The sequence below is a fragment of the Corylus avellana genome, chromosome ca2 (assembly GCF_901000735.1).
Source record: "Corylus avellana chromosome ca2, CavTom2PMs-1.0".
Classification (NCBI taxonomy): domain Eukaryota; kingdom Viridiplantae; phylum Streptophyta; class Magnoliopsida; order Fagales; family Betulaceae; genus Corylus; species Corylus avellana.
In genome coordinates this window covers 4,296,140-4,318,727 of record NC_081542.1, presented here as the reverse complement: position 1 = coordinate 4,318,727, position 22,588 = coordinate 4,296,140, and the positions used below count along the sequence as shown (strand labels likewise).

At 35.6% G+C, this 22,588-nt stretch overlaps 4 protein-coding genes across 5 annotated transcripts; 2 read left to right on the top strand and 2 right to left on the bottom strand.

Annotated features, from left to right (window-relative positions):
* Positions 1-1,983: 1,983 nt before the first annotated feature.
* LOC132170507 (galactinol synthase 2-like) lies at positions 1,984-3,702 on the bottom strand. The gene is made up of 4 exons (XM_059581508.1): positions 3,202-3,702; positions 2,786-3,106; positions 2,562-2,696; positions 1,984-2,469 (listed from the first exon to the last, which is right to left on the bottom strand). Exons 1-4 carry the CDS (start codon positions 3,538-3,540, stop codon positions 2,236-2,238), a joined length of 1,029 nt encoding a protein of 342 aa, XP_059437491.1. The 5' UTR covers positions 3,541-3,702; the 3' UTR covers positions 1,984-2,235.
* Positions 3,703-7,031: 3,329 nt separating this feature from the next.
* LOC132170543 (chloroplast stem-loop binding protein of 41 kDa b, chloroplastic) lies at positions 7,032-10,546 on the bottom strand. The gene is made up of 10 exons (XM_059581555.1): positions 10,337-10,546; positions 9,578-9,712; positions 9,303-9,389; positions 9,072-9,162; positions 8,880-8,934; positions 8,709-8,769; positions 8,108-8,329; positions 7,699-7,815; positions 7,486-7,575; positions 7,032-7,372 (listed from the first exon to the last, which is right to left on the bottom strand). Exons 1-10 carry the CDS (start codon positions 10,436-10,438, stop codon positions 7,196-7,198), a joined length of 1,137 nt encoding a protein of 378 aa, XP_059437538.1. The 5' UTR covers positions 10,439-10,546; the 3' UTR covers positions 7,032-7,195.
* A 3,015-nt stretch (positions 10,547-13,561) lies between these two features.
* On the top strand, positions 13,562-17,329 carry LOC132170592 (Golgi apparatus membrane protein-like protein ECHIDNA). Its single transcript, XM_059581616.1, has 6 exons — positions 13,562-13,738; positions 14,469-14,525; positions 14,633-14,836; positions 14,997-15,056; positions 15,375-15,501; positions 16,966-17,329. Exons 1-6 carry the CDS (start codon positions 13,724-13,726, stop codon positions 17,052-17,054), a joined length of 552 nt encoding a protein of 183 aa, XP_059437599.1. The 5' UTR covers positions 13,562-13,723; the 3' UTR covers positions 17,055-17,329.
* Positions 17,330-18,088: 759 nt separating this feature from the next.
* On the top strand, positions 18,089-22,500 carry LOC132168556 (AP-3 complex subunit mu). Of its 2 annotated transcripts, XM_059579553.1 has the most exons (8): positions 18,089-18,262; positions 18,512-18,611; positions 19,233-19,343; positions 19,440-19,529; positions 20,181-20,428; positions 21,143-21,352; positions 21,588-21,795; positions 22,113-22,500. In XM_059579553.1, the coding sequence occupies exons 1-8, from the start codon at positions 18,228-18,230 to the stop codon at positions 22,356-22,358; spliced, it is 1,248 nt and encodes a 415-aa protein (XP_059435536.1). In that variant the 5' UTR covers positions 18,089-18,227; the 3' UTR covers positions 22,359-22,500. The 2 variants fall into 2 exon arrangements, with proteins under 2 accessions (XP_059435536.1, XP_059435537.1); XM_059579554.1 differs by lacking the exon at positions 18,089-18,262 and having other exon boundaries at positions 18,511-18,597.
* The last annotated feature ends 88 nt before the right edge of the window (positions 22,501-22,588 follow it).

The window sequence follows — 22,588 nt, the reverse complement described above, 5'->3', positions numbered from 1 at the left end:
GGAGGAGAGGTGTCGGCATCTGATTTAGAGGACGGTGTTCTACCATGTGGCACAAGTGTAGCTTCCTATGACCAACGGCTCTGACCACACGCATTTCTAGTTTTGTTAGTTGGTCCAAAAGAGGACTTGTTAATTAAAATAAGATTACTTTTTGGAACGCGCAATAAATTAAATAATGAAATAGATAATGTTTTATGACTAAACCGACCAATTCACATTAATGGATAATGTTTTAGATTTTGTATTAAAATTTTAAGATATGGTTGGACTTGGACTAAAACCGACTTCATATGTGCATTCATAGCTGTAACGTGACTAGAGGGTATGTTTTTGAGAATATTCCATAGGTGCTATGGGAGAATCTTCTATTCCTTACACTTTGAATGAGTTTCTTTTATATTTCTTTTGGACTTTTTTTTTTTTTCTTTTTGAGGAAATTGTGGATCAAGATTGTTGGAATTTCTTTCCTCTCTCTCTCTCTCTCTATCCTCCTTAATTTTAGCCCACAATCCATATGGTTGACCTCATAAGATTTTGTTTTCATCTCCCACTAATGCATTTAGATTAACTTAAGCACATTTACCTTAAAAAAAAAAAGAAAAAAAAGTTAACTTAAGCACACTTTCGGTGATTTAGTCCCATTATTTACTGTCACATCAGCACACTTAAAAAAAATAAAAAATAAAAAAGGCAAGAAAATTGAGGAAAGTGAGAGGAAGGTATGGGAAAAGCGTGTAAGCTATCAATGCAACCCCATATTGCCACATGCCTTGGAGACCTACTACAATCTACATGGTAGGTGCAACCATTAGCTCTGTTGTAATGTAATTTGAGATCCATGGCATCATAAGAACACGTCTTTATTCCTTTATAAAGAAGAAAATTCAAGACAAAGATAGATTAGGATTAGGTGGTAGATGTTTAAAAAGAAGAAAGTTCAAGACAAAGATAGATCCTGTAGATAGACATTCGGGGTACGGTACCCTCTTTACAAGCCAATTTTCACGAAAGAGTTTTACTTAAAGTTTATATTAGTTTGTATTGGAGTCAACCACTACGTCGAATATGTGCATGAGATTTGATACAACTTGTCAAGTATATGATCGCATGGGTTGCGACTTTGTGGTCGAGACATGAAAGGGGTGACTTATAGGCTGAAATAAAATATATTAGTATGATATATGAACATAATATTTAAGTTATTGAATATTGATAGATGAATGAAGCTGCTAAAAAAAAAAAAAAACTACCATCGAGTCAATGTTGATTCAACTGGCCACCGTTGATTTGTTGTGGTGTGTAATGGTATGTTACAATCCTAAGGTCCTACATGGCTTAATCAGAATCTTAATCATGTATATATAAGGTATTAGACATCCTCTCATTTAAAGTTGATTTCCAATGGCGAGTACTATTGTAGTAGGTACCCAAGGCTTGTAACATTGAGGAACAAAGTTTTTATTTTTATTTTTTATTTATTTATTTATTTATTTTATTTAATTTGGGTTCAACTTACATTTGCAAGTGTATTTATAGTATGATACAACTTTTATTAAAATGAATTATGAGAATTACTTACTCTAAAAATTAATGTCTATTTAATAGAATATGTTAGAAGAATTTGTTTTAACCCAATTGAATTAAAGAGAACAATATCCCCTTTTCTTTTCTTGATAGGAGCTGAATTTTTCTCAAGGTTGATTAATAGAGAGAAATCTCTCAAGGGGTACTCCCATTTCTCATCTTCTTTTTGCTGATGATGTCATGATCATAATGCTAATGAAGCCAATTAAGGCCATTCTAAATTATCTCAATGCCTATTCTGATTTTTCTGGTCAAAAGGTGAATATGGCTAAATCTGCCATTCACTTCAGCAGAATTACTGACAGCCCTAGAAATCAACAAGAACCAAAGCTTTGTGCTCTCAACTTGATGCCATTTTTAGAAAGTTCTGGTGGGGTTTCAAGGATAATACAAAAAATTCAATTTTATTCCACTAGCTTGGAGGAAAATCTGTGCCCTCTACAAATCTGGGAAGTTTGGGTCTTTCACTTAAAACAAGAAAGACCACAACCAACCACAAATCGAAAACCCATTAAAAAAAAAAAGAAGAAAAAATTCCTAATATTTGAGTAGGAAAATCTTCCACTTACAACCAACAATGCAACTAAAACCAATCGTGCAGTACTAATTGATAAGTCATATATACATTTCTTTGTATATGACCCACAAGCACTAAGCGGCGGATGGGGCATTAACGTAGGGAATACCGCAAGCCTCTGCAAGCGCCGCCAAAAATGACCGCAGGTTCCTCTGCCCAGCCCCTGCTCCAGCCTCTGCAGAAGCCAGTGTGTTCTTGTAGTCCAATGACTCATCATCATATATGTCCCACCATTTCTTCACCAGCATCTTTATATCTTCCCTCTGCATGTTCTCTTCCTCGCCAGTGTACCTCCATGGCTTAGACCCCTAAAAAACCCAAATCCAAATTTACACCATTTAGATTATATTCCAAGGAAAGAAGAATTATCTCAAGTTTTGGGATTGTTATATATACTCACAGCAGCACAGTAGTGAACAACTTTGACCTTGTCAAGCTCAATGTTCTCAGGGTGGCGCCACAACAAGGCCAGGACAAGGTTGTAAACTGGTGGGATTGGCTTGTAAACATCCCTAAAGAACTTGTTCAGAAAGTCCTGCAAGAGAATCATAACAAATTTCGAGTCAGAACTTGAAAATTACATTATAATGATGATCAGACTAGCAATGGAAATTTAATAATTACCTGCTCAGCAAAAGGGGTTGTAGGGGTAACTTTGAGGGTCTCGAGGAGGTCATGGTATGTTGAGAGATTGGGCTCATACACAAACATGCCAGCATTGAAGTAGAGGGCAGGCTTGGGACCAAAATCAGCAGGCCAGCTGACCCTGTCAGGGCACTGCTGGCAATAGCCAACCTTTTGCTGTGGAGAGTGGCTCCATGTTTGCTCACAAAAGCAATCCATCACAGCATAGAAGTAGTTGTCTGGGAGGTCAAAGAGGTGGTCTATGTTTTCAAAAACTTGAATGTCTCCATCTAGGTAGATCATCTTGCTGTACTCCACAAACTGCAATTTCAAATATTTAGTCTATCTAAAAATGACATTATTTTGCTTGTAACACATGCAATTATGCAAACATGGGCATTGCATTATTTACATACCTCCCAAATACGAAGCTTGGAGTAGTTGATGACATAGTAGGCCATGGCGAATTGGGTCTGGTTCTCCGGTGGGTACACCGGCTCAATCTCCTTCACTATGCATCCCTGAGACACCAGAATCTCACGGTGCTCTTCCGGCACGTCGGGCAGGATTGCCACCACTAGAGGGTATTTGCTCTTGACCTTTCTCAAGCCCTTGGCTAAGCCAACCACACCTTTCACGTAGTCCCCGTTGCCAGCCAAGAAAGTAACAAATGCCCGGCTAGGCATGCTACCGGCCTTGGCTAGCCCGGTTGGCTTGGCGGCGGTGACGTCGGCGGCGGTGATGTCAGGAGCCATTTCAAATGGGTTTTTGAAGTGAAGAAAGAGTTTAAGGTTTTGGGAGTGGAAATGAAGAGAAAGAAACTGAAGTGTTTGTTTGAGAAGAAAAGACTTGTAGTCAAAAGGTTTTGTGTGATCGATGGTTCTGGGGTTATGGGGTGGGGGTGTTTATATAGGATTTGGGTTGGATTAATTTAAGGTAAAAAAAATCGAACATTATGGTAATTAAATAAAGAAAATATTTCCTTGTCGGTTTGGTATGGAAATCTTAGCTACAAAGCTTAATGGGTCCGGAAGGTAGATGTCGTTTTATTCTACTAATGGGCTGGGCCTTTCAGGCTTTTGAGTCTTTGACCATTTAGATGCGTTGTAGAATCCCAAATAGATCGGACGCTACGCGTGGGTGTGATCTGATGATTCTGATCCAACGGCTTGGGCGACGTTTCTGGAATTGGCCGGTGCACGAAAGACCGGATAAGAAATATAGAATAAAGCAGAAGAGTCTTTGGTGAACCTTCCAGCAGATAAAACACCACTCGATTTTGTCATAATTACAAGGGTAGACCCATAATTACATTCGTGTAATCTTTGCTGAAAATGACGGATGATTTTTAAGATGGTGATATTTTCCAATTTCAGCTTGCAATACAAAATGAATGTGGTAGAATAATGTTATTTTCCACCCCCTATTTTAACACACTACACACACTTATATATTCGGATGATAGAAAACATAAAAGAAAGACGGTTTATGGCTTATGTCTACACATAAAGTATTTTATGAACTACATCTTTCATTAGTTATTTGATTGTATATAAGACTATATATATAAAAAAAAAAGTTTGAACATTTACATGTCTCTTCTATTTCAATGTTAATAACAATAGGTCACCAAGGAATAGCTTAATCAGCTGATAATTACGTCTCATAAAGTGAATGTTACTAGTTAGAATCCCTTTCTCCCATTTCCCTCCTCTTGTGTGAACATGTAAAAAAAAAAAAAAAAATTAATAACAATAATTTTAATTTACACAATACGTTGAATGACCACTTAAATAAAAACTTTTTACCTTTATTCAGCTCATGCCACGTTTATAAAAATTATATTTTTATTACATACATTTTAAAATTGCTATTTTTAAAAAAATTACGTTTTAAACCAAATAAATACTCTTCAAATTAAGAGCCTGTTTGGAATTGCGTTTGAGGAGCCTAGAAGTGCTTTTAACATTCAAAAAGTCAGTTTGAAGAAAAACGTACTCGTTTAGTAAAAAAATTAAAAGTGCTTTTAAGGGTCTAAAAAGCCTAAAAATAGCTAAAAAAACACTTTTAGCAAAAGCTTAAAAATGAAGTTTTTGCCCAAAAACTCTTTTTGACTTAAAAATTATATTTCTCAAACGCAATTTCTTTAGAGTTGCTCTTTCACTATAAGTCATTATGGTCTTTCGTTAGTTATGAATCTAGAAAACATTGAAGAATAGTCTCCATTCCCCAATCGTCTCAGCCACCCACACTTGTGCAGGAAGCTTCCTTTAGATTTTTTATTTTTTATTTTTTTTTATTTTAAGAGAGGGAAAAAGTGTATATTATAGAAAAATATTTACTCAACTGTTTAAAGATCAGCACAGTACCACACACGAAAGTCACCGGAAGTCGACGCACGTACACCAATACTTTTGACACATGGCACTCCTCCTATAGATGTCTGCCATTTTCTGCATGCCAACTTGGCCACGTGGACTATTCAACAGCCACGTCGCCATGTGGCACAAGTGTAGCTTCCTATGACCAACGGCTCTACCACACACATTTCTAGTTTTGTTAGTTGGCGGTCCAAAAGAGTACTTATTAATTAAAATTAGATTATTTTGGGCCACGTAATAAATTAAATAATGAAATAGATAATGTTTTATGGCTAAACCGACCAATTCACATTTGATAATGTTTTGGACTTTGTATTAAAGTTTTAAGATATGGTTGGACTTTGGGCTAAAACCGACTTCATATTTGCATTAATAGCTGTAATAAGACTAGGGGCCATGTGTTAGAGAATATTCCATTGGTGGTCTTTCTGCTTTGGGAGAATCTTCTATTCCTTAAAATGTGAATGAGTTTCTTTTATATTTCTTTTTATTTTTTAAGCACACTTTCGGTGATTTAATCCCATTATTTATTGCCACATCAGCACATCCAACTTAAAAAAAAAAAAAAGAAGAAAAAAAAAGAAAAGAAGAAGCATGAAAATGGAGGAAAGTGAGAGGAAGGTAATGCATCCCCATACTGCCACATGCCTTGGAAACCTACTACAGTCTACATGGTAGGTGCAACCATTAGCTCCAAAATGTTGTAATGTCATTTGAGATTCATGGGGTCATAACAACACGTCTCTATTCCTTTTGAAGGAAGAAAATTCAAGATAAAGATATATATTAGGTTTATAGGTAGTAGATGTTTCTAAAGGAGAAAATTCAAGACAAAGATTGATTAGGATTAGTGTAATCTTAATCATGTTTGTATCAATGAGGGACACAGATTTCTTTTAATTTGGCCCCTCTTTTTACTAACGGGCCATTTCTGCTTTTTGTTGAACGAACATATATTCTTATAATATGGTACAAAGTTTTATTAAAAATGCATTATGAGAATCATGTGTTCTAAAGATATACGAGTTGAATAGACTAAAGAGTCCGTCTATGCGGCAGCTAAGCGTCGTCTAACGCGTGGCTGCCTCTAAAAAATAAAAAAAAAGTTTGACTTTATTAAAAATTTCATATTTTGGCAATTTTAATCATAGATAGCATGACTCATTTTCATTTTTTATTGTGGCATGGCCCATTAAAATCTATTAATTTTAAAATGGGCCATGCCACCTAGGATTAAAATGGCTAAAAGATGAATTTTTTAATTAAGCTAAGCATTTCTTAAAAAATAATAATAATAATAAAAATGAAATGATTTTTTTTTTTTGTTAGCTAAATTTTCATGAGCTAATATTTGGATTCTAATACCTTAAAACTCGTTTTTGGATTCAAAACTAAAACCTGCGGGTGAAAAATTAACCCTTTAGAAAGCGTAATACCATCCCTAAAGGGATTCGGTCATCCTAAATTTGGTACTAATGCCTCAAATTCGGTCATCCATAATTTCCATTGTAACCTCTTTCCTCTTCAATTAAAAAAAAAAAAAAAAAATCTCACTTGGCAGACGTTGGCTAACTGTTGGCAGCCGAAAATCCCTACTCTAGACTTAAAGGGTCATTCTTTTATAGAAGGGCTCGTATTCATGCAGCTTGATAAGGACCTAGAAGGGTCAGTTTCCTTGAAAGGCTTGAATTAATCTTTTGGGCTTTCTCAAAGTCACACCATATGGAACAACTTGTTGTGGATGGTTGCCTAAATTGGAGTCATGGCCCATGAAGAGCCAATGGACTATTGATTATTTGGAAATCCACTTCAACAAACTCTTGGAGCTTGTTGTGGATTAATAGCTTGGAAAATAACAAGACCCATATGCAAGCACATTTTTCTTTATAGTAACTCAATTTTCTTTCTCCTGGTGACAGGATTGTACCATTACAAAACCTGACATTTGGTTTGTTAATCCTCCTGAACTTGAGTGGAAAGTTGGACCAAAGGAGGAAACACTAACAAAGGAATCAAAGGGAAGAATGGTCTATGTCAGAACAAGACTCTTGCCAAGAATCAAATCATCTGTTGAGAAATCAGCTTCTTTCCTGAATGTTCCCCTGCCAAAGTCTAGGTTGTAGGAGTCAGCAAGACCTTCCACTAGGTCGAATTCAGGTTTCCACCCAAGAACACTCTTTGCTTTCTCGACTGATGCAAAGAAATGCTGCATTGCATTAACAAAGTAATGGTAAGATCAGTAACTAAGTGGTAAAGAAGGAACCTCATTATCACAGGTTATTTATCTATATTCTTCATGTTTTCAGCTATGCAATTTACCTGATCCCGGAATGGGAACGCCTTCTTTTTGCCAAAATCAAACTCCTTAGGATTATAGTGAATGATCTCAGGCTCAGGAAATCCAGCAGCCTGTTGGAAGTAAAAGCAAAGAAACAATAAATTAGTGAAAACATAATTTTCCCCATATCAGAAAAATCATAGGATTCTTTTTTTTTTTTCTTTCCCATTTAGATATACATTAGGAAGCATTACCTTTGCACATGCTTTTGCTAATCCATCAAAGGTGACATATTTATCTCCAGAAATGTTGAATACTTGCTTGCTGGCCTTCTCATTACCAAGAACCTGAACAAAAGCTGTAGCCAAGTCCTGGGATTGCAAAACTATACCATATTAAAACCTCACCCTCACATTCAAATATTAGAAAACTCTAGCTGTATATATCATTACTACAAATTCTTTGTTCTGGAGTATTATGTGCAATTTGCTAAGGGTGTGACATATACGTTGTTAGAATTGGTTTGCATGCTTGAAGCAATTGCACAGACTACTGAAACTTCAACTAGAATAATTTTACTCGAGTACGAGAGTAAAAAGTCATTGCTCAGAAAGTTGCTTCCAGAATTGCCTTGATACAAATTAAGATTGCATTTTCTCTAACCTTGACATGACCAAGTTGTGTTATTTGTATTCCTGAGTTGGGAACTGGAATCGGGCGACCGGCTTTCAATCGGTGGAAGAACCACTCTTCGACAGGGTTGTAGTTCAACGGTCCATAAATGTAGACTGGCCTTACAGAAGTCCAATTGACACCCTTTGATTCCAACAAGCTCTCAGTCTCAAGCTTTCCCTTGTGCCTGCTCTTTGGATCAACTGCATCAGTCTATCACCAAGCACGACAAGTTAGAAATTTTCGGGCAAAAATACACCAGCCTCCCTCAAGGTTTAACCCTTTGAGGCAGCTATATATATGTTTGTTTATTTTTTCTCGATTTTCCTTTGTCAGCTAACCATTTTGGTAAGTAATCATTATCTAAGATTGCTTTGGATAAAAATTTTATTATGAAAAAATTATAGTTTGTTATAGTTCGTAATAACCTCTCATTACACATGAGGTTTTTGAAATGATAGAGAAATGTAAGAAAGGCCTTGTCGAAGTAAGTCAAAAGGCTTGTTCCTTTTGGTAACTAATTGCTTATAACCTTCATTGCTTTTATGGAAACAGGTAAACAGTAAGCTATGCAAATCAATCTCTAACTAACCTCAAAGTGGGGCGGTAAATCAGTTTTGAGATAAACACCAGCTGAAGAGCAGTAAATGTACCTGAGAATCAGTAAATCATAGATATTACAAAATTCAACTGTAATAGAAAAGGTTAGATATATAATTAATTAGACTATTTGAGATATCATCAAAAGCTGCTCAGAGCTTACTGTTCGAGGTTTGGTAGTGCATCCAATATGGGTTCAACTTCAACTGCCTCTCGTCCTGAAAATATGCCCAAATTTACCAATTATTTGAAGCTGAAGAGTAAGACATTGTGCTTCTGGTGAAGAAAAAGTTGTATCATAGTGGAAGGAGGAAAATTGTCAAGTACAGAAGTACAGAAATGAGATTGTTCAGACCATTTATGTCGTAAACAACATCAAAGCCTTCAGCTGAAAGGCTGGATTTCACAAATTCAAAGTCCTTCCTGTCTCCTTTCAAATGCAAGATCTAGTATTACAGACAGATTTAGTACCTATGCAGCACAGTAATATATTTATCCAAAAAGAAACAACTGAAACCAGAACAAGAAATTCAGACAGCATTTCATATCGGTTAATATAACTTCCAATCCTAAGTGACTGTGGTACCTTGGAAGAAAAATCAGCATAGTCCTTGTCAGCTTCACCTGGCAGTTGTTTGGTAATGGGTGTTTTTCCTCTGGTAAACAAAGTCACCTGCCAAAAGTTTTATGTGCCCTTAAATTTATCAAAATGCTCAAGATGTCATTGAGCATGAAAATAGCAAGTGTCTATGGATTGTTGTTATGCCAGAAGAGATGGAAACCTATCAGAAACAGAAACACTGAAGGGGATGGGAAAAAAAAAAAGGAAAAAAGAAATAACAAACCAGAGGGGGGAACTACCTGATGACCCTCTTTGACAAGGAGTCTTGACAAAAACACACCAATAAATCTGGTGCCTCCCATAATGAGAATTTTCTTGGTGCTTGATGCTGAGACATGTAATGCTCCTTTCGGCTTCCATACCTTTCTTTTCAACTGTCACCAGAATTAGAAGATTGGGAGGGGGGTTAATTAGTTTGAAACATATAAGAAACAACAATACTAATGTTTAAGTCAAACCGCTTCAATAGATGTAGCTGTTGACAGGCTTGTGCCTCCCTTATAATAAGTCTCATGTACATTGTAAAGTTACATCTTTTCCAACCTTTTTTTGTTAGTTTTTGGATGAATATATCTTTTCCTACTCATTAAGGTCGATGTGAACTAGGAAAGCATACAATTGGTTCAAGCAAATTGTGGTGAAGCAAGTATATTTATGGGGTGTTTAGAGATAGTAAGCCCAAAAGATAGTTGCTTGCTAAGTTTTCTGGTTTACACACCGAGTACCAACAATACCCGGCCAAGCTCAAAACTAAAAACAACCCCGCAATATCTATATGCCATCCATTTCTCTCCACACTTTGGAAAACAACTTATTGAGAAAGTGAAATTTTATCAAACACCCACCTAGAAAAAGTAGAAAAACAGAAAAGCTTATTAATATGTAATCAAACTAGGCATAATTTGGACATCTGGTGTAACAAATCGAGTACTTCAATTTTGCAGTAAAGAAAGACATCCCATCTTATATTATTCGCACACATGGAAACAGGGGAGGACCTGAATTTGAGTGTGGAGTCTGGCGCCATTAAAGTCAGAGAGAGAGGCAGGGAGGAGAGAAAAAGAGGGTTGTTTTTGTTGCAGCACCACCAAGTTTGCCATGCCACTCTCTCTATCTATCCACCTTCTCTTTTTCTTGGGTTCTGAAATTTAAAGAATGTTTCTTTGCCCATCACCTCTTTTCTTCCTTGGGTGTCTCTCATTCTAGCAGTTCGGATAAGACAATGACCCACCTCACTCACTTGGGTTGTATCCTCAACCTCTCATTTAAATAAACGGCCATTGCCTCCTCCTCTTCTTGACCTCTATCTCTTTCAATGGGAAAGAGCCAAACTAGAAACCAGCCTACTTGAGACAGCTGGTGACTGGTAAGCACAGATTGTATGATTCAAAACATTAAGCCCAAGAGCTTGGGCTTAAGATCAACCCAAGAGCTTGGATCAACCCAAGGGTGAGATGGCCCAGCCCACAGGAAATCATTTGGTACTACCAAATTAATAAGGGTGGTTTTTTTTCTTTTTTTTACCCACTTTTAATTCGAAAAGAAGAAAAGACGGGGAGAGTCATTTAAAATTAAATTTTTTTTTTTTAAAAAAAAAAAAAACAGAAAAGAAAAAAAAGAAAAAAAGGGGAGAGTTTGTGGGAATGCTTTCATAAATATTATGGAAAACGGCATATTTAGCTACAAGGTCTACTATAGTATTAGCCCTTCTTAGAATGTGCATCAACTACCCCTAAGCTCATTTGCCACCTCCTACAAATTCTTTGAGGTGGTCGATCCACCCTTTGAGTGGTGGGGACTCACCCCCAAACAACACTTAGGGTGGTTGATCCACCCCTTAATGGGTAATTTGGTTAGGAACCTTGAATCATCATCTGAGGGTGGTCCGACCACCATTTCAACACTTGGGGTGGTTCAACTATTTCCAATAACTTTTTTTATTTTTTTATTTTTATTTTTATTTGTTTTTTGGGTCATTTGATACTATTTTTTTTTAAAAAAAAAAAAATTGTTCAAATTTAAGGGTATTTTATGTAAATTTTGTTTTTAAACTTAAGGTATTTGTGTCATTTCAAGTTTCTTTATTCGTTTGACTAATTGAAGGGAATTTTGATAAATATATGGTAGTTCAATGCTGCTAAATGCCAAGAGTGTTTGTTTATGGGGCCATGTTGAAAGTGCATATTAGTTCATTGAGTAAAAGGTAAGAGAATAACTTATATGTGAAGGTTGCACAAAAGTGACTTTTTGTGCCCACCACTCAATGAGTGACAACTAAGCTTATTTCAAATTAGAAAAAAAAGTTTGAATGCACTAAATTATACCAACCTATTGATAAACCCAAACCCTTATTTTCCCCTGTTATTCCTATTCTTTTATAAGGCAAACATCAACCACCCACTGCCGCCACACCCAGGCAGATTTCCACCACCGGTAAGTGATATATTTTTTTTCTCTAACTCTCCATCTTTCTTCCCCTGTCTTTCCCGTTAACCTTAAGGACAACTTTTCTTGAAAATCAAAGAACTTTGCTTTTCATATGAAAAGTAGTTGCTTGCCTGTATTTGTGGGATTGCGGGGATCAGAGGTGGTGGTGCCAGAATCTCCTCCAACAGGGTTCATGTTCTGCCGCTTTTTTTTTTTTTTTTTCTTTCTTTTCTTTTCTATTCTTCTTTTTTTAAAAAAAAATTTTAATTGTTTTTAACCTGTGTTATGTAGACGTGTCGTATTAATCTCAGGGTTCAGAATAACTTTGGTGTCTTCCTCCTCTGCTGTTAACAATGAAAATGCACGCAGCAAGTAAATACCAGAGTGCTTCTGCAACTATTAAATTGCAAGTGCTCTGGAAGAAATAAAAATGCAGGTGAATCTAGTTGCATACACCCTTAAATACAAAGGATATTTTAAGGGCAGATTAGAACTTCATTAAAAATGAAGGTGAATCTAGTTGCAGACACCCTTAATTAGAACTTCATTTAACAATATTTTTTGTTCCAACTTACAACAATGAAAGCAAAATGGCAGATTTATTCTACAACCAACAAGAAAATACTAGAGTGCTCTGGACCAAAAAAATTGCAAATGCTCTTGACTAAAAAAAAAATGCAGGTGAAACTTAAAATTTTCAATTTCATCAAGCATTTGGTTGCAGAAACCCTTAAATACAAAGGATTTTTTAAGGGCCTATTTTAGAATCCCTTGTTAGTTAATTTTTTTTTTTTTTTTTTAAAAAAAAAAATCCAAAAAAAGAAAGAACTTCCATCGACTCTTGAGTGGTGCGAGTGGGCTGAGCGGCAGGGTTCGATGGGCGGTGCTGGTGTGGCGATATTGGTGCAGACGACGGCGATCTGGGCAGGTGGGCTGGGTCGCGGTGAGCTGGGCAGTGGCAGGGAATTGGGCAGCGGCAGTGAACTGGGCTGGACGGCGGTGAGACTCGATTTCTCTATTCATCTTTTCTTGGGCGGTGCGGGTGAGCTGGAAGGCGGTGGACTGGACGACGGCGAGCTGGGCGGCGGTAGGCGAAAGAAAACTGAGAAAGCGGCGGTGGGCGAAGAAAACTGAGAAAACCAAGCAAGAAAGAACGAGAAAGAAAACTTACGTCTTACTGATTTTACCATTAGAAGGGATAATCTAGTGCATCCAAAAACTTTTTATAACTTGCTCCAGGCTGACGTGTCAGTCATTTAGTGGCTGGCACAAAATCCACCTTTTGTGCAACCTCAGTAGTGGCCAAGACGCTCTCAAAAGGTAATTACCTCATAATTTATTAATTTTTTGGGAAAAGTCTATATATTTCCTTCAAACTATTATTCAATTGACAATATCTCTCTAAATTTTCAATTTGGACAATGTCCTTCCTAAACTATTAAAAAATTGTCAAAAAAAAAAAAAAAACTCATATAAATTAGAAAAACAAAAAAGAAAAAACTAGGGGCGACTGAACCACCATTTGGGGCCATGGGATATTGACAAACTTTTGGTATTTTGGAAAGATATTGTCACTTGAGTGATAGTTTGAACTTTGAAGGGTACCTGAACTTTTTCCAAAAATTTTATAACCGACATTGATTATAGATTATCGATACTCACAAAAAAAAAAAAAAAAAAGAAGAAGAAGATTATCGATATTTATCGATAATCAATAATTAATGGTATTTGATAATTTTATGAAAAGTCCAACCCTCTCTACGGGCCAAACCCAAGGCCGGTCCGGTTTTGCCCGGGTGCGATCCACCACCCACACCGCGGACTTGGGTTAGTAATTTCTTTATGTTATGGGGCTTTTCCACAAATCTATTACAGCATCGGATCTACGAACGGGAAGACCTTAGTTCTCCGAAAAACAATCCTCAAATCTTTCTGATAAATTCTTAAACCTCCCCAGCATGGATCTCAATCCGGTGAGTTGACCTTCTTCAATTTCTTTTGTGTATGTGTGTTTGCATATGTGTATATATGTATTGTTGCAACTGTAAATATGGTGGTAATTATGGTTTTGGAAGGTTGTTAGATCTGGGTTTTGGAATTGGATGTTGGGTTGTCGTTGTTTGATGATTTTAGGCTTACCCTTTTGTTTGGTTGGCGAGAAAGTTGAGGAAAACATTTGGTTCGGATAAGATTGACAAAGAAAAGAATAGGAAAATGCTTGATATAGATATAACTATACACCACATATTGTTGTTGCTGTAATGTAAAACTAAGAAGGATCAAATTCATTTAATTTAGTAAAATGTCTAAATTGGGTTAGTTTAGTGGAGGTCTAGTTGTGTTGGGTTGAAAGTATTGATAATTGTTGCTGAGAAAATGAAGGAAAATAAGTTGAAATGTTGAATATGAAAGGCTTCAATATCAAGAAAGAAAAGAAGGGTAAAAGATGATGAAGAAGAAAGTTTTCATTGTTGAGGGCCAAAAAGAAAGCGAACCAATCAACTCTTGTTGACCTAATATAACAATTTGGTTTGGTCGAGGCAAAATTTTTGTTTTTGTAAAAGGAAAAAAAAAGAACCACAACAATCAGTATTCATTTAAGTCGGAGGGAAATTTCTAAATGGGGCTATATATTTTTAATGGTTGTTCTAAAGACATTCTTTCCTAGTTTCCTTCCCTATATAACTTTACTCTCATGTGCAGCCTGCTGGAGAAAATTATGCCAACCCGAAGACATGTCTCTTTCATGTTATTTTCAAGGTCTAGTATGCCTGGTTTTTTAAAAGAATGTTAAAACCAGTTTCAGTACATATAAAAAAGGGGGAAAACGTTTCAGTGCATAAATTTGTTCTTTTTGGATTTGGCAGGCTGCAGCATTGGCATTTTACATCCTTTCTGCGCTTTTTGTTAATAACTTTGTCATCATTTTTGTGGTGACCGTCCTTCTTGCTGCTCTTGATTTTTGGGTAGTCAAGAATGTGAGTGGGCGTATTTTAGTTGGTTTACGGTGGTGGAATGAGATAAATGATCTTGGTGAGAGTATATGGAAATTTGAATCGCTTGACCAAGAGGTTAGTATTACATTGTATGCTTTTCTGGAATCAACTTATTCTCTTCACTTGATCTCATCACCATCAATTAGTTGTGATGCGCTCAAGTTTCTAAGAATATATATGATTTGTGCTATTAGTGCTCGAGTCTCATATATGTCGGTGCTTGTTTTTGCTTTAGTCATTGGCCCGCATGAACAAGAAAGACTCATGGCTGTTCTGGTGGACCCTATACCTAACGGTGAGCAAATATGCTTTACTATAGCATGTCACTATTGACATACTTCCTTCTAGCACATATATGGAGTATTAACCCCCTCCCCTCACCAAAAAAAAAACAAATTGTCTGCACAGATTGAGAAAATGCAAGAGATTTTACAGCCGAGTGTTAAATAATAAATTTACTTTTCTGAAATTTTTGTATAAATGAAGTTGAAGGTTAGAATTTAAAGATGACAAGAATTTTAGAAGTTGTTACTTCTGTGACCTCTCCTTTTGTAGTTTGGCTTTATTATGTAGTTTCTTTCAGTCTCAAAATTTGTTGTTCTCTAATTTGTAGGCAGCTGCGTGGATCCTGCTTGCAATATTTTCTCTCATAAGGCTTCAAGCTGATTATCTCCTCGTTGTAGGAGTTTGTTTAACCCTCGGTATTGCAAATATTGTTGGCTTCACCAAATGCCGCAAAGGTGTGCAAGCAGTTTATTTGATTGCCTATAATTTTATAGCCTGCTACTATTAGTTGCTGAGTGTGACCTATAAAATGTCTCTTTCCTGAAAATGATCCAATTAGGAGTTCCAATATTATGCTATCATATCTAATATATAATTATGTAGTGTTATTAATCATTATTTTTGCGGAAGATAATTATCATTAGGAAGAGATTTTTTTGGGGGTTGGGGTTGGGGTTTGGTGGTCAGATGAGACTTGGCATTTGGGAACATAAATTTCACTCATTATTCTATAAGATAGTTGTGGCCTGAGAAGAGTTTGTCTAGGTAAAACAGACTTGTGGTTTATGAATTCATGACAATTTGAGCCTAAATGTATTCTAGTAAGAAAGCAAAGGTGTCTTCTGGTCTACCTCCAAATTACCTCGACTATTCCTCAAAGCATTTTTTAATTGAAAATGTCACAGTTAAAATGGCAATTTTGATCTTGAAACTCTGCCCATTCATCTATCATCACCCATTTTTTCCTAAAAAAAGAGCATCTATTTATTAAATTCTGCTTAACAACTAACTTATTGTCATGAAGGGATAATTTTATAAAAGGATAATAATGTGTTAGAGAGCGCACACAGATTAGAATGGCATAGTAGGATCTGTGTATCCAAATTTTAGTTGGGACAACGCTGTGGTAGGTCTCTAACTGAGTTATATACTGCATAAATGTAGTTTAATGATATGTACAGTGATGTTTTATTGAAATTGATATGAAATTTAGACTTAGAATCTAGGTTTGTTATTTAACAAATCAATGGATACTCTACAAATTGGGTGCTGGTTCATGTAGCTGACACTCCACTGTTCAATGATTCCAGTTTAGCTGATCACCCACTGTGTTTTGAGTGAGTGTTCATGATAGTATGTCCTTTATGCACTTCGATTAAAAAAATTGTATGAAAGGAAAAATAATTAATTGTTATAAAGTTTAATTTGGCACAACTGTGGGCTTGTTTAAAGAATTGATCTCACCGCCTTATATTTATGCCAATTGAGCCTACTGTTAGTAGGAAAACTTCAGGAGCAGCTCACCATGGTAATTGTCACTGCTATGGGATTCTGAATTCTGCTGGAGCTTTGTGTTTGTGTTGCCTGATTTTTTTTCTCGATTGATTTTGGTTTAGACGATATTGAAGGATGTAACTGTTATAGTTTTATAGTACAAGTTCAAAATATCCCAAATTAAGATAGAAAATTTCATATTGTCAAAAATTATTAGAGTGCTTGAAATTGAAATGATGTTTGGATGCAATCATCTAGATATATCCACTTGACATCCCTTTAGTGAGTACAAAAATCACAGCTGCAACATCAAGTGTTATTGCCTCCTTTGCACCATTTGTGCAGATACTCGTCTATCTTATGATTATTCATATCATTTTTAAAATTCGACACTCACAATGAAAAACACATGATGTTCCTTTCAGATGCTAAGCAGAAGATTCAACAATTTGCTTCCCAGACCATCGCATCTCGGGTCACATCCACCATACAATCTGCATTCAGTGTTGTCTGAGTCACTCACTCATTGGGGAAGATGGAAATAAGACGGATATGCAGCTGGGAAAAAAGAGTGAAAGACTTCGAGAATTGGAAGAGGAATGTACATGCGCACTATATTGGCCATTTTGGAATAGCAGCTTAGAAATTTTGTTTACTTGTATTTTTTGCCCAAAATTTCTAATGGTTTGTACGAAGAACCTATGAAATGCAATGGTAGAAAACTCATACTATTTTGCCTGTAAACCATTCACTTAATTTTAGTAATAGCCAATAGGCAACCTAAATCAATGCTCTCTCTTCCTAGCCTTGGAAAACAGCTAAATGTATGTTTGGATGTGCGTTTGAGGAACTTAAAAATATGTTTAACACTCAAAAAGTTCATTTAAAGAAAAAAATATATGTTTGGTAAAAAAGAAATTGAAAGCACGTGTAAGGGTTTAAAAAGCTTAAAAATTGACAGAAAATGTTTTTTTTACTTAAAAGTTATATTTTTCAAATACAATCTCAAATATGCTTTAAATTAATGGTGTTTTTATGTATTGGTTGCTAAAAAGGCCAAACAAATTACAATTTCAATATTGGTTGCTAAAAAGGGCTAAACAAATTACAACTGCATATTGAACTGCCGATGTTGTTAACGTGTGTTGAGTGATTTTTTTTTTTAAAAAAAAAAAAAAAATTGAAAAGATATTTTGATATAACGTAAAGATAAAATTATATTAATGTTTTTATAAATATTTTGTATTGTGGGTTGTTTGTTAATATTAATGTTTGCTGCTTTGCCTTAACATATGAACCAAAAATGGCAAGTTTAAAACATATGATTTTTTTTTATTTTTTCAGATCAGCTTAAAAGAAAAAAAAATATAATAATGATGAATTAGCAATCCTACACAAATCTAATATAGTATGGTAGAAGAAAAAGAAAAGGTAAAAAAAAAGGCCAACTTCGAAATAAAACAACTTGGGCAGAGCAAAGCTATGGTTGATCCATATCACATACAATTATAATTACAAAAACAACCGAAAAAAAAAAACACAAAACAAAACAAAACATATTATTGGTCATACATTCGTTCTTGAGAGAGCCAAACGAATTGTTCTCAGCTGACGACGCGCCAATCTCTACTGGGTCATTTCTTTTGGTCGATCTGAGAGAGTGTGGTTCACAGAGAGATAGAGAGAGATGTTGCAGTGTATATTTCTTCTATCAGATTCCGGGTAAGACCCATCTTTTCTTTTTCTTTGCTTTCTTTGTTGTATGCAATTTCAATTCCCACCGTTTAGATTTGTTGGCTGCGAAGACTTGCTAATCATATAAACCCCAAACTGCTTCAACCCTCAATTTCAATACCACGCTGCGATTTGGATTCATTCTTTTTATTTATTTATTTTTAACTGTGTGATTTCTCCATTTAATTGATGGGTCTAAATTGAAAAGCTGATTTTTGTGAATTTTGGGTTGGATAGCGAGGTAATGCTAGAGAAACAGCTATCTGGGCATCGAGTGGACCGGTCCATATGTGCGTGGTTTTGGGAGCAGGTCATTGCTCAAGGTGATTCCTTCAAGGTACCTGTAATTTAATTTTTTATTTTTTATTTTTAGTTTCTGGGTCTTTTCTTTATCTTTTTAAATTTCAGTTCTGTGAATAAGTCAAACTAAATATATTTATCTCCTGTAAATGGTTTTCTTATCTTTTTAAATTGTATTCTTTTAATTTAAGTTTTGTGATTTGCTTCATTTTTTTATTTTAATTCCCGAGTGTCAATGTCAAATACTTTCTGTTTTAGTTTGTAAATTTAGCTGAAATACTAATTTTTTTGTTTTTGTTTTTTGTGTTTCTTCGTTTCATCTTATGTATTGTGTTTGGAGTTTGATATCGAATTTATGTTTGTTTTATGAATCTTAGCTTTATATATAAATTTTAATTTCTGGAGCCCAATTTATTTCACTTTTGCATACATTCTAATGGACATAGTTGCTTTCGTGTGTGTCAGTTTTGTCTTTTACATTGTGTATGATTTTTGACAACTTTTGTGTATTTCATGACTAATTTAGCTTGATGCTTTATTTGAGATATTTAAGTTCTGGTTCTCATTTCCTTTCATTTTTGTATGTAATTCAAGTTGATATGACAGTTGTGTGTTTGTAGACCCATTGTTTGACAATTTGTTCACTCTGTGTATATAGCTACAACCAGTAATTGCATCCCCAACACATTACCTTTTCCAAGTTGTTCGTGAAGGGATCACTTTTTTAGCTTGCACTCAAGTTGACATGCCACCTTTGATGGGCATTGAGGTAGATGTTGTAGCCATATAAATTTTCAATTAAGGGCATGCTTATATGCACATTGGATGAAATAGAATTTCTTGACCTTCAACCATTTACTTTTAGTTTCTTTGCAGAGTAGCTGATGTCCTCTCAGATTATCTTGGAGGGTTGAATGAAGATGTCATAAAGGATAACTTCGTTATTGTATATGAGGTACTTTACATTACTTTCCTGGCTGATTGTTATTATAGGTGATATTATTGGAGTTAATCTTTAGTAGAATTTTTTTCCTCTTGTATATCTGTTGCATGGATGAGATTATTTTCATTAGTGTAATCTATATTTGGGGTTTTCAAATATAAATTGTATCATGGATTTAGAGTTCCCAAAACATTCAAAAAAGTTTTTAACAATAAAGTGGTGGATTTGTCTTTCTCTACATGTCCTGGTTTGTGATTAGGAACTGGACTACTAGAGGTTAACTTCTTCAGCAGCCTCTTTTCTGAGGAAATAGTATTTTCAACTTGATATTGCATATTTTCATTTTATGGTACAAAAGAAAGCCATTGAAAATGCCTTAAGTCTTCACTTTAGACTTGGTTAAGAGCATTCTCTTTCCAAAGACCACATATCCAGTCAATAGGAACTGTACTGCTGATTTGGTTAACTTCTCTGCATTCTGGATGATCAAAATGAAAAGATAATCATTTGCCTACGAATAAATGACGCTTCTTTATGATTGGATATTCTTACATAAACTTCAACGTTCCCCATTTCTCCATGATGTTAATTTTTATCATAGGCTCTTCTTTCGTGTTTAGGTTTAATGGATTGAATACACATTATGTTTGTTCATATTTGCAGCTTCTTGATGAGATGATAGACAATGGCTTCCCTCTCACTACAGAACCTAACATATTGAGAGAGATGATAGCTCGACCAAACATTGTTAGCAAAATGTTGAGCGTTGTGACTGGTAATAGTTCCAATGTCACTGAAACACTTCCAGGTGCAACAGCATCCTGTGTTCCATGGAGAACGACAGACCCAAAATATGCAAATAATGAAGTTTACGTTGATCTTGTTGAAGAAATGGATGCAACTATTAACAGGCATGAGATCAAGTTTGCAATAAAACATTGCTTCTTCATGTGATACTTTATGCGATGATATGGATTTAGCATTGTAGGTTTTTACTATTAGAATGCTGGAAATATGAAATTTGGTGAAATTCTATCTGCATGAGATTTCAATTATAGAACAAATGTGAATGACATCTATCATTAGCTGTTTACTTCTTTATGTTTCACTACACACCCCTGCCCCCCACTGCGACTTTGGGGGGGTGGGGAGTGGTGTTTGTAAAAGAGAGCAGATGGTGGAAATATATAATATTCAAGTCTCGTGATGTACATTAATCAGCAAAAAATATGGATGATACACATGGATTTAGCTTGAGAAATATCATTAGAGTGACAGAGAGGGCAATGCCTTTTCTTGGTAACTGATGACTCTGTACATAAACCAAAAAACAAAAAGATATGGAACAGTAATGCTTATTTCTTTTTAAACTGTATTATTTGCTATCACATGCCTTTTGTTGAACATTCTTCTATTTTGTTTCTTCAAGTTCTTTTGAATGGGCTAAGAACTAACTTTTTCAAATTTGTTTATTGGCATTTGGTGGTTGTATTTCCTATGGGAATCCCAATTGTGTCTCGTAGAATATTTCCTGTTTAGTAGATAAACAGTATTCTGTCATATTTATGGTTTATTGTTTTGTAGTTGAGGTGCTAACCAATTTTCTCTTGGCGAATTCTACTTAGGGATGGAGTCCTAGTGAAATGCGAGATTTATGGTGAAGTTCAAGTGAACTCCCATCTCTCAGGTCTTCCTGATTTGACTCTTTCATTTGCAAATCCTTCCATCTTCGATGATGTGAGATTCCATCCGTGTGTTCGGTTTCGACCTTGGGAGTCCCATCAAATTCTGTCATTTGTCCCTCCTGATGGACAGTTTAAGCTCATGAGTTACAGGTGTGTGTTGTTGAGTAGATATTAATGCATTATTTCTTAATTCTTTGAGTGGAGATCTGCTGTACTGTTTAGCTATCTGTGAGAGGTATGTTACTTGTGTACTAAGAAACAGAATATGTATATGGGTGACATTTGTGGGTTTGGAGAAACATGGACAGCTACACTTTAGAATCTGCCGATTAGTTCCCATGGTATGTGTATTTATAATTTAAACAGCCTTTTCACCTTCATACAGGGTTAAAAAGTTGAAGAGTACTCCTATATACGTAAAACCGCAGCTGACGTCAGGTGCTGGGACATGTAATGTCAGTGTGTTGGTTGGAATACGAAATGATCCTGGAAAGATAATCGACTCAATAACTGTGCAATTTCAACTGCCTGCTTGCATTCTATCAGCTGATCTGACTTCAAATCATGGAACAGTAAACATCCTTGCAAATAAGGTACCCATATGTTTTCATTGTGTTATTTAAAGGTATTTGGTGCAAAGCTTGCCCCTCCATCTATTATTTCTGAAGGGAAGAGATGATTTTGCATCTCTTCTCATGGTTTATTCTTTGTAGAAATAGAAAGCTCACTCTTTTGGATTTGGAATATCAGAGAATGCATTTCGATTGCTGCTTAGACTACTAGTTAGATTTCTGAAATGATATGGGCTATGTGCAGTCATTAAAATTCTAAGGTCAAGAACTTAAAAATGCAGAAAATATGCTTTTACTCATGTTGGAATTGATTGTTCATTGTTGACATGTTTCTGCAGACCTGCTCGTGGTCAATTGGTCGGATCCCTAGAGACAAAGCCCCTTCAATGACTGGAACCTTGGTGCTTGAGACGGGCATAGAGCGCCTTCATGTATTTCCCACATTTCAAGTGTCTTTTAGAATTATGGGTGTTGCCCTCTCTGGCTTGCAAATAGACAAACTGGATCTGAAGAATCTACCTAATCGGCCGTACAAAGGTTTTCGAGCTCTCACACAAGCAGGGGAATTTGAAGTAAGGTCATGAGTTCAATTTTGTCCCATTGAGATCAATTTGAAATTGTGGCGTGTTTTGGAGTTAAGATAGTTGTCATGTATCACAATGTTTTGGTTTCATTTGAATTTCAAGTAAGAACTTCATTTATATATATAACTTGAAAAATTGATCATGATGAATTACTCTCTCCTCAGCTTCCACTCAATTAAATTCATAAGAAAGAAGCTTGCCTGTATGATAAGCTTTACATGCAAAAGTTT

Bases quoted from the DNA above. Each gene is read 5' to 3' on its own strand.
- LOC132170592 (XM_059581616.1), top strand. The intron at 15,057-15,374 runs GTGAGCAAATAT...TCTAATTTGTAG, and splicing joins GGTGGACCCTATACCTAACG to GCAGCTGCGTGGATCCTGCT. The intron at 15,502-16,965 runs GTGTGCAAGCAG...TGTTCCTTTCAG, and splicing joins CTTCACCAAATGCCGCAAAG to ATGCTAAGCAGAAGATTCAA.
- LOC132170543 (XM_059581555.1), bottom strand. From the start codon at position 10,438: ATGGCAAACTTGGTGGTGCTGCAACAAAAACAACCCTCTTTTTCTCTC. The intron at 9,390-9,577 runs GTAGTTCCCCCC...AACTTTTGGCAG, and splicing joins TTGTCAAAGAGGGTCATCAG to GTGACTTTGTTTACCAGAGG. The intron at 8,935-9,071 runs GTCTGAACAATC...GCATATTTTCAG, and splicing joins TGTTGTTTACGACATAAATG to GACGAGAGGCAGTTGAAGTT.
- LOC132168556 (XM_059579553.1), top strand. From the start codon at position 18,228: ATGTTGCAGTGTATATTTCTTCTATCAGATTCCGG. The intron at 19,530-20,180 runs GTACTTTACATT...TCATATTTGCAG, and splicing joins ACTTCGTTATTGTATATGAG to CTTCTTGATGAGATGATAGA. The intron at 21,353-21,587 runs GTGTGTGTTGTT...ACCTTCATACAG, and splicing joins TTTAAGCTCATGAGTTACAG to GGTTAAAAAGTTGAAGAGTA.
- LOC132170507 (XM_059581508.1), bottom strand. From the start codon at position 3,540: ATGGCTCCTGACATCACCGCCGCCGACGTCACCGCCGCCAAGCCAACC. The intron at 2,697-2,785 runs GTAATTATTAAA...ATTCTCTTGCAG, and splicing joins CAACCCCTTTTGCTGAGCAG to GACTTTCTGAACAAGTTCTT. The intron at 2,470-2,561 runs GTGAGTATATAT...TGGGTTTTTTAG, and splicing joins TTGTTCACTACTGTGCTGCT to GGGTCTAAGCCATGGAGGTA.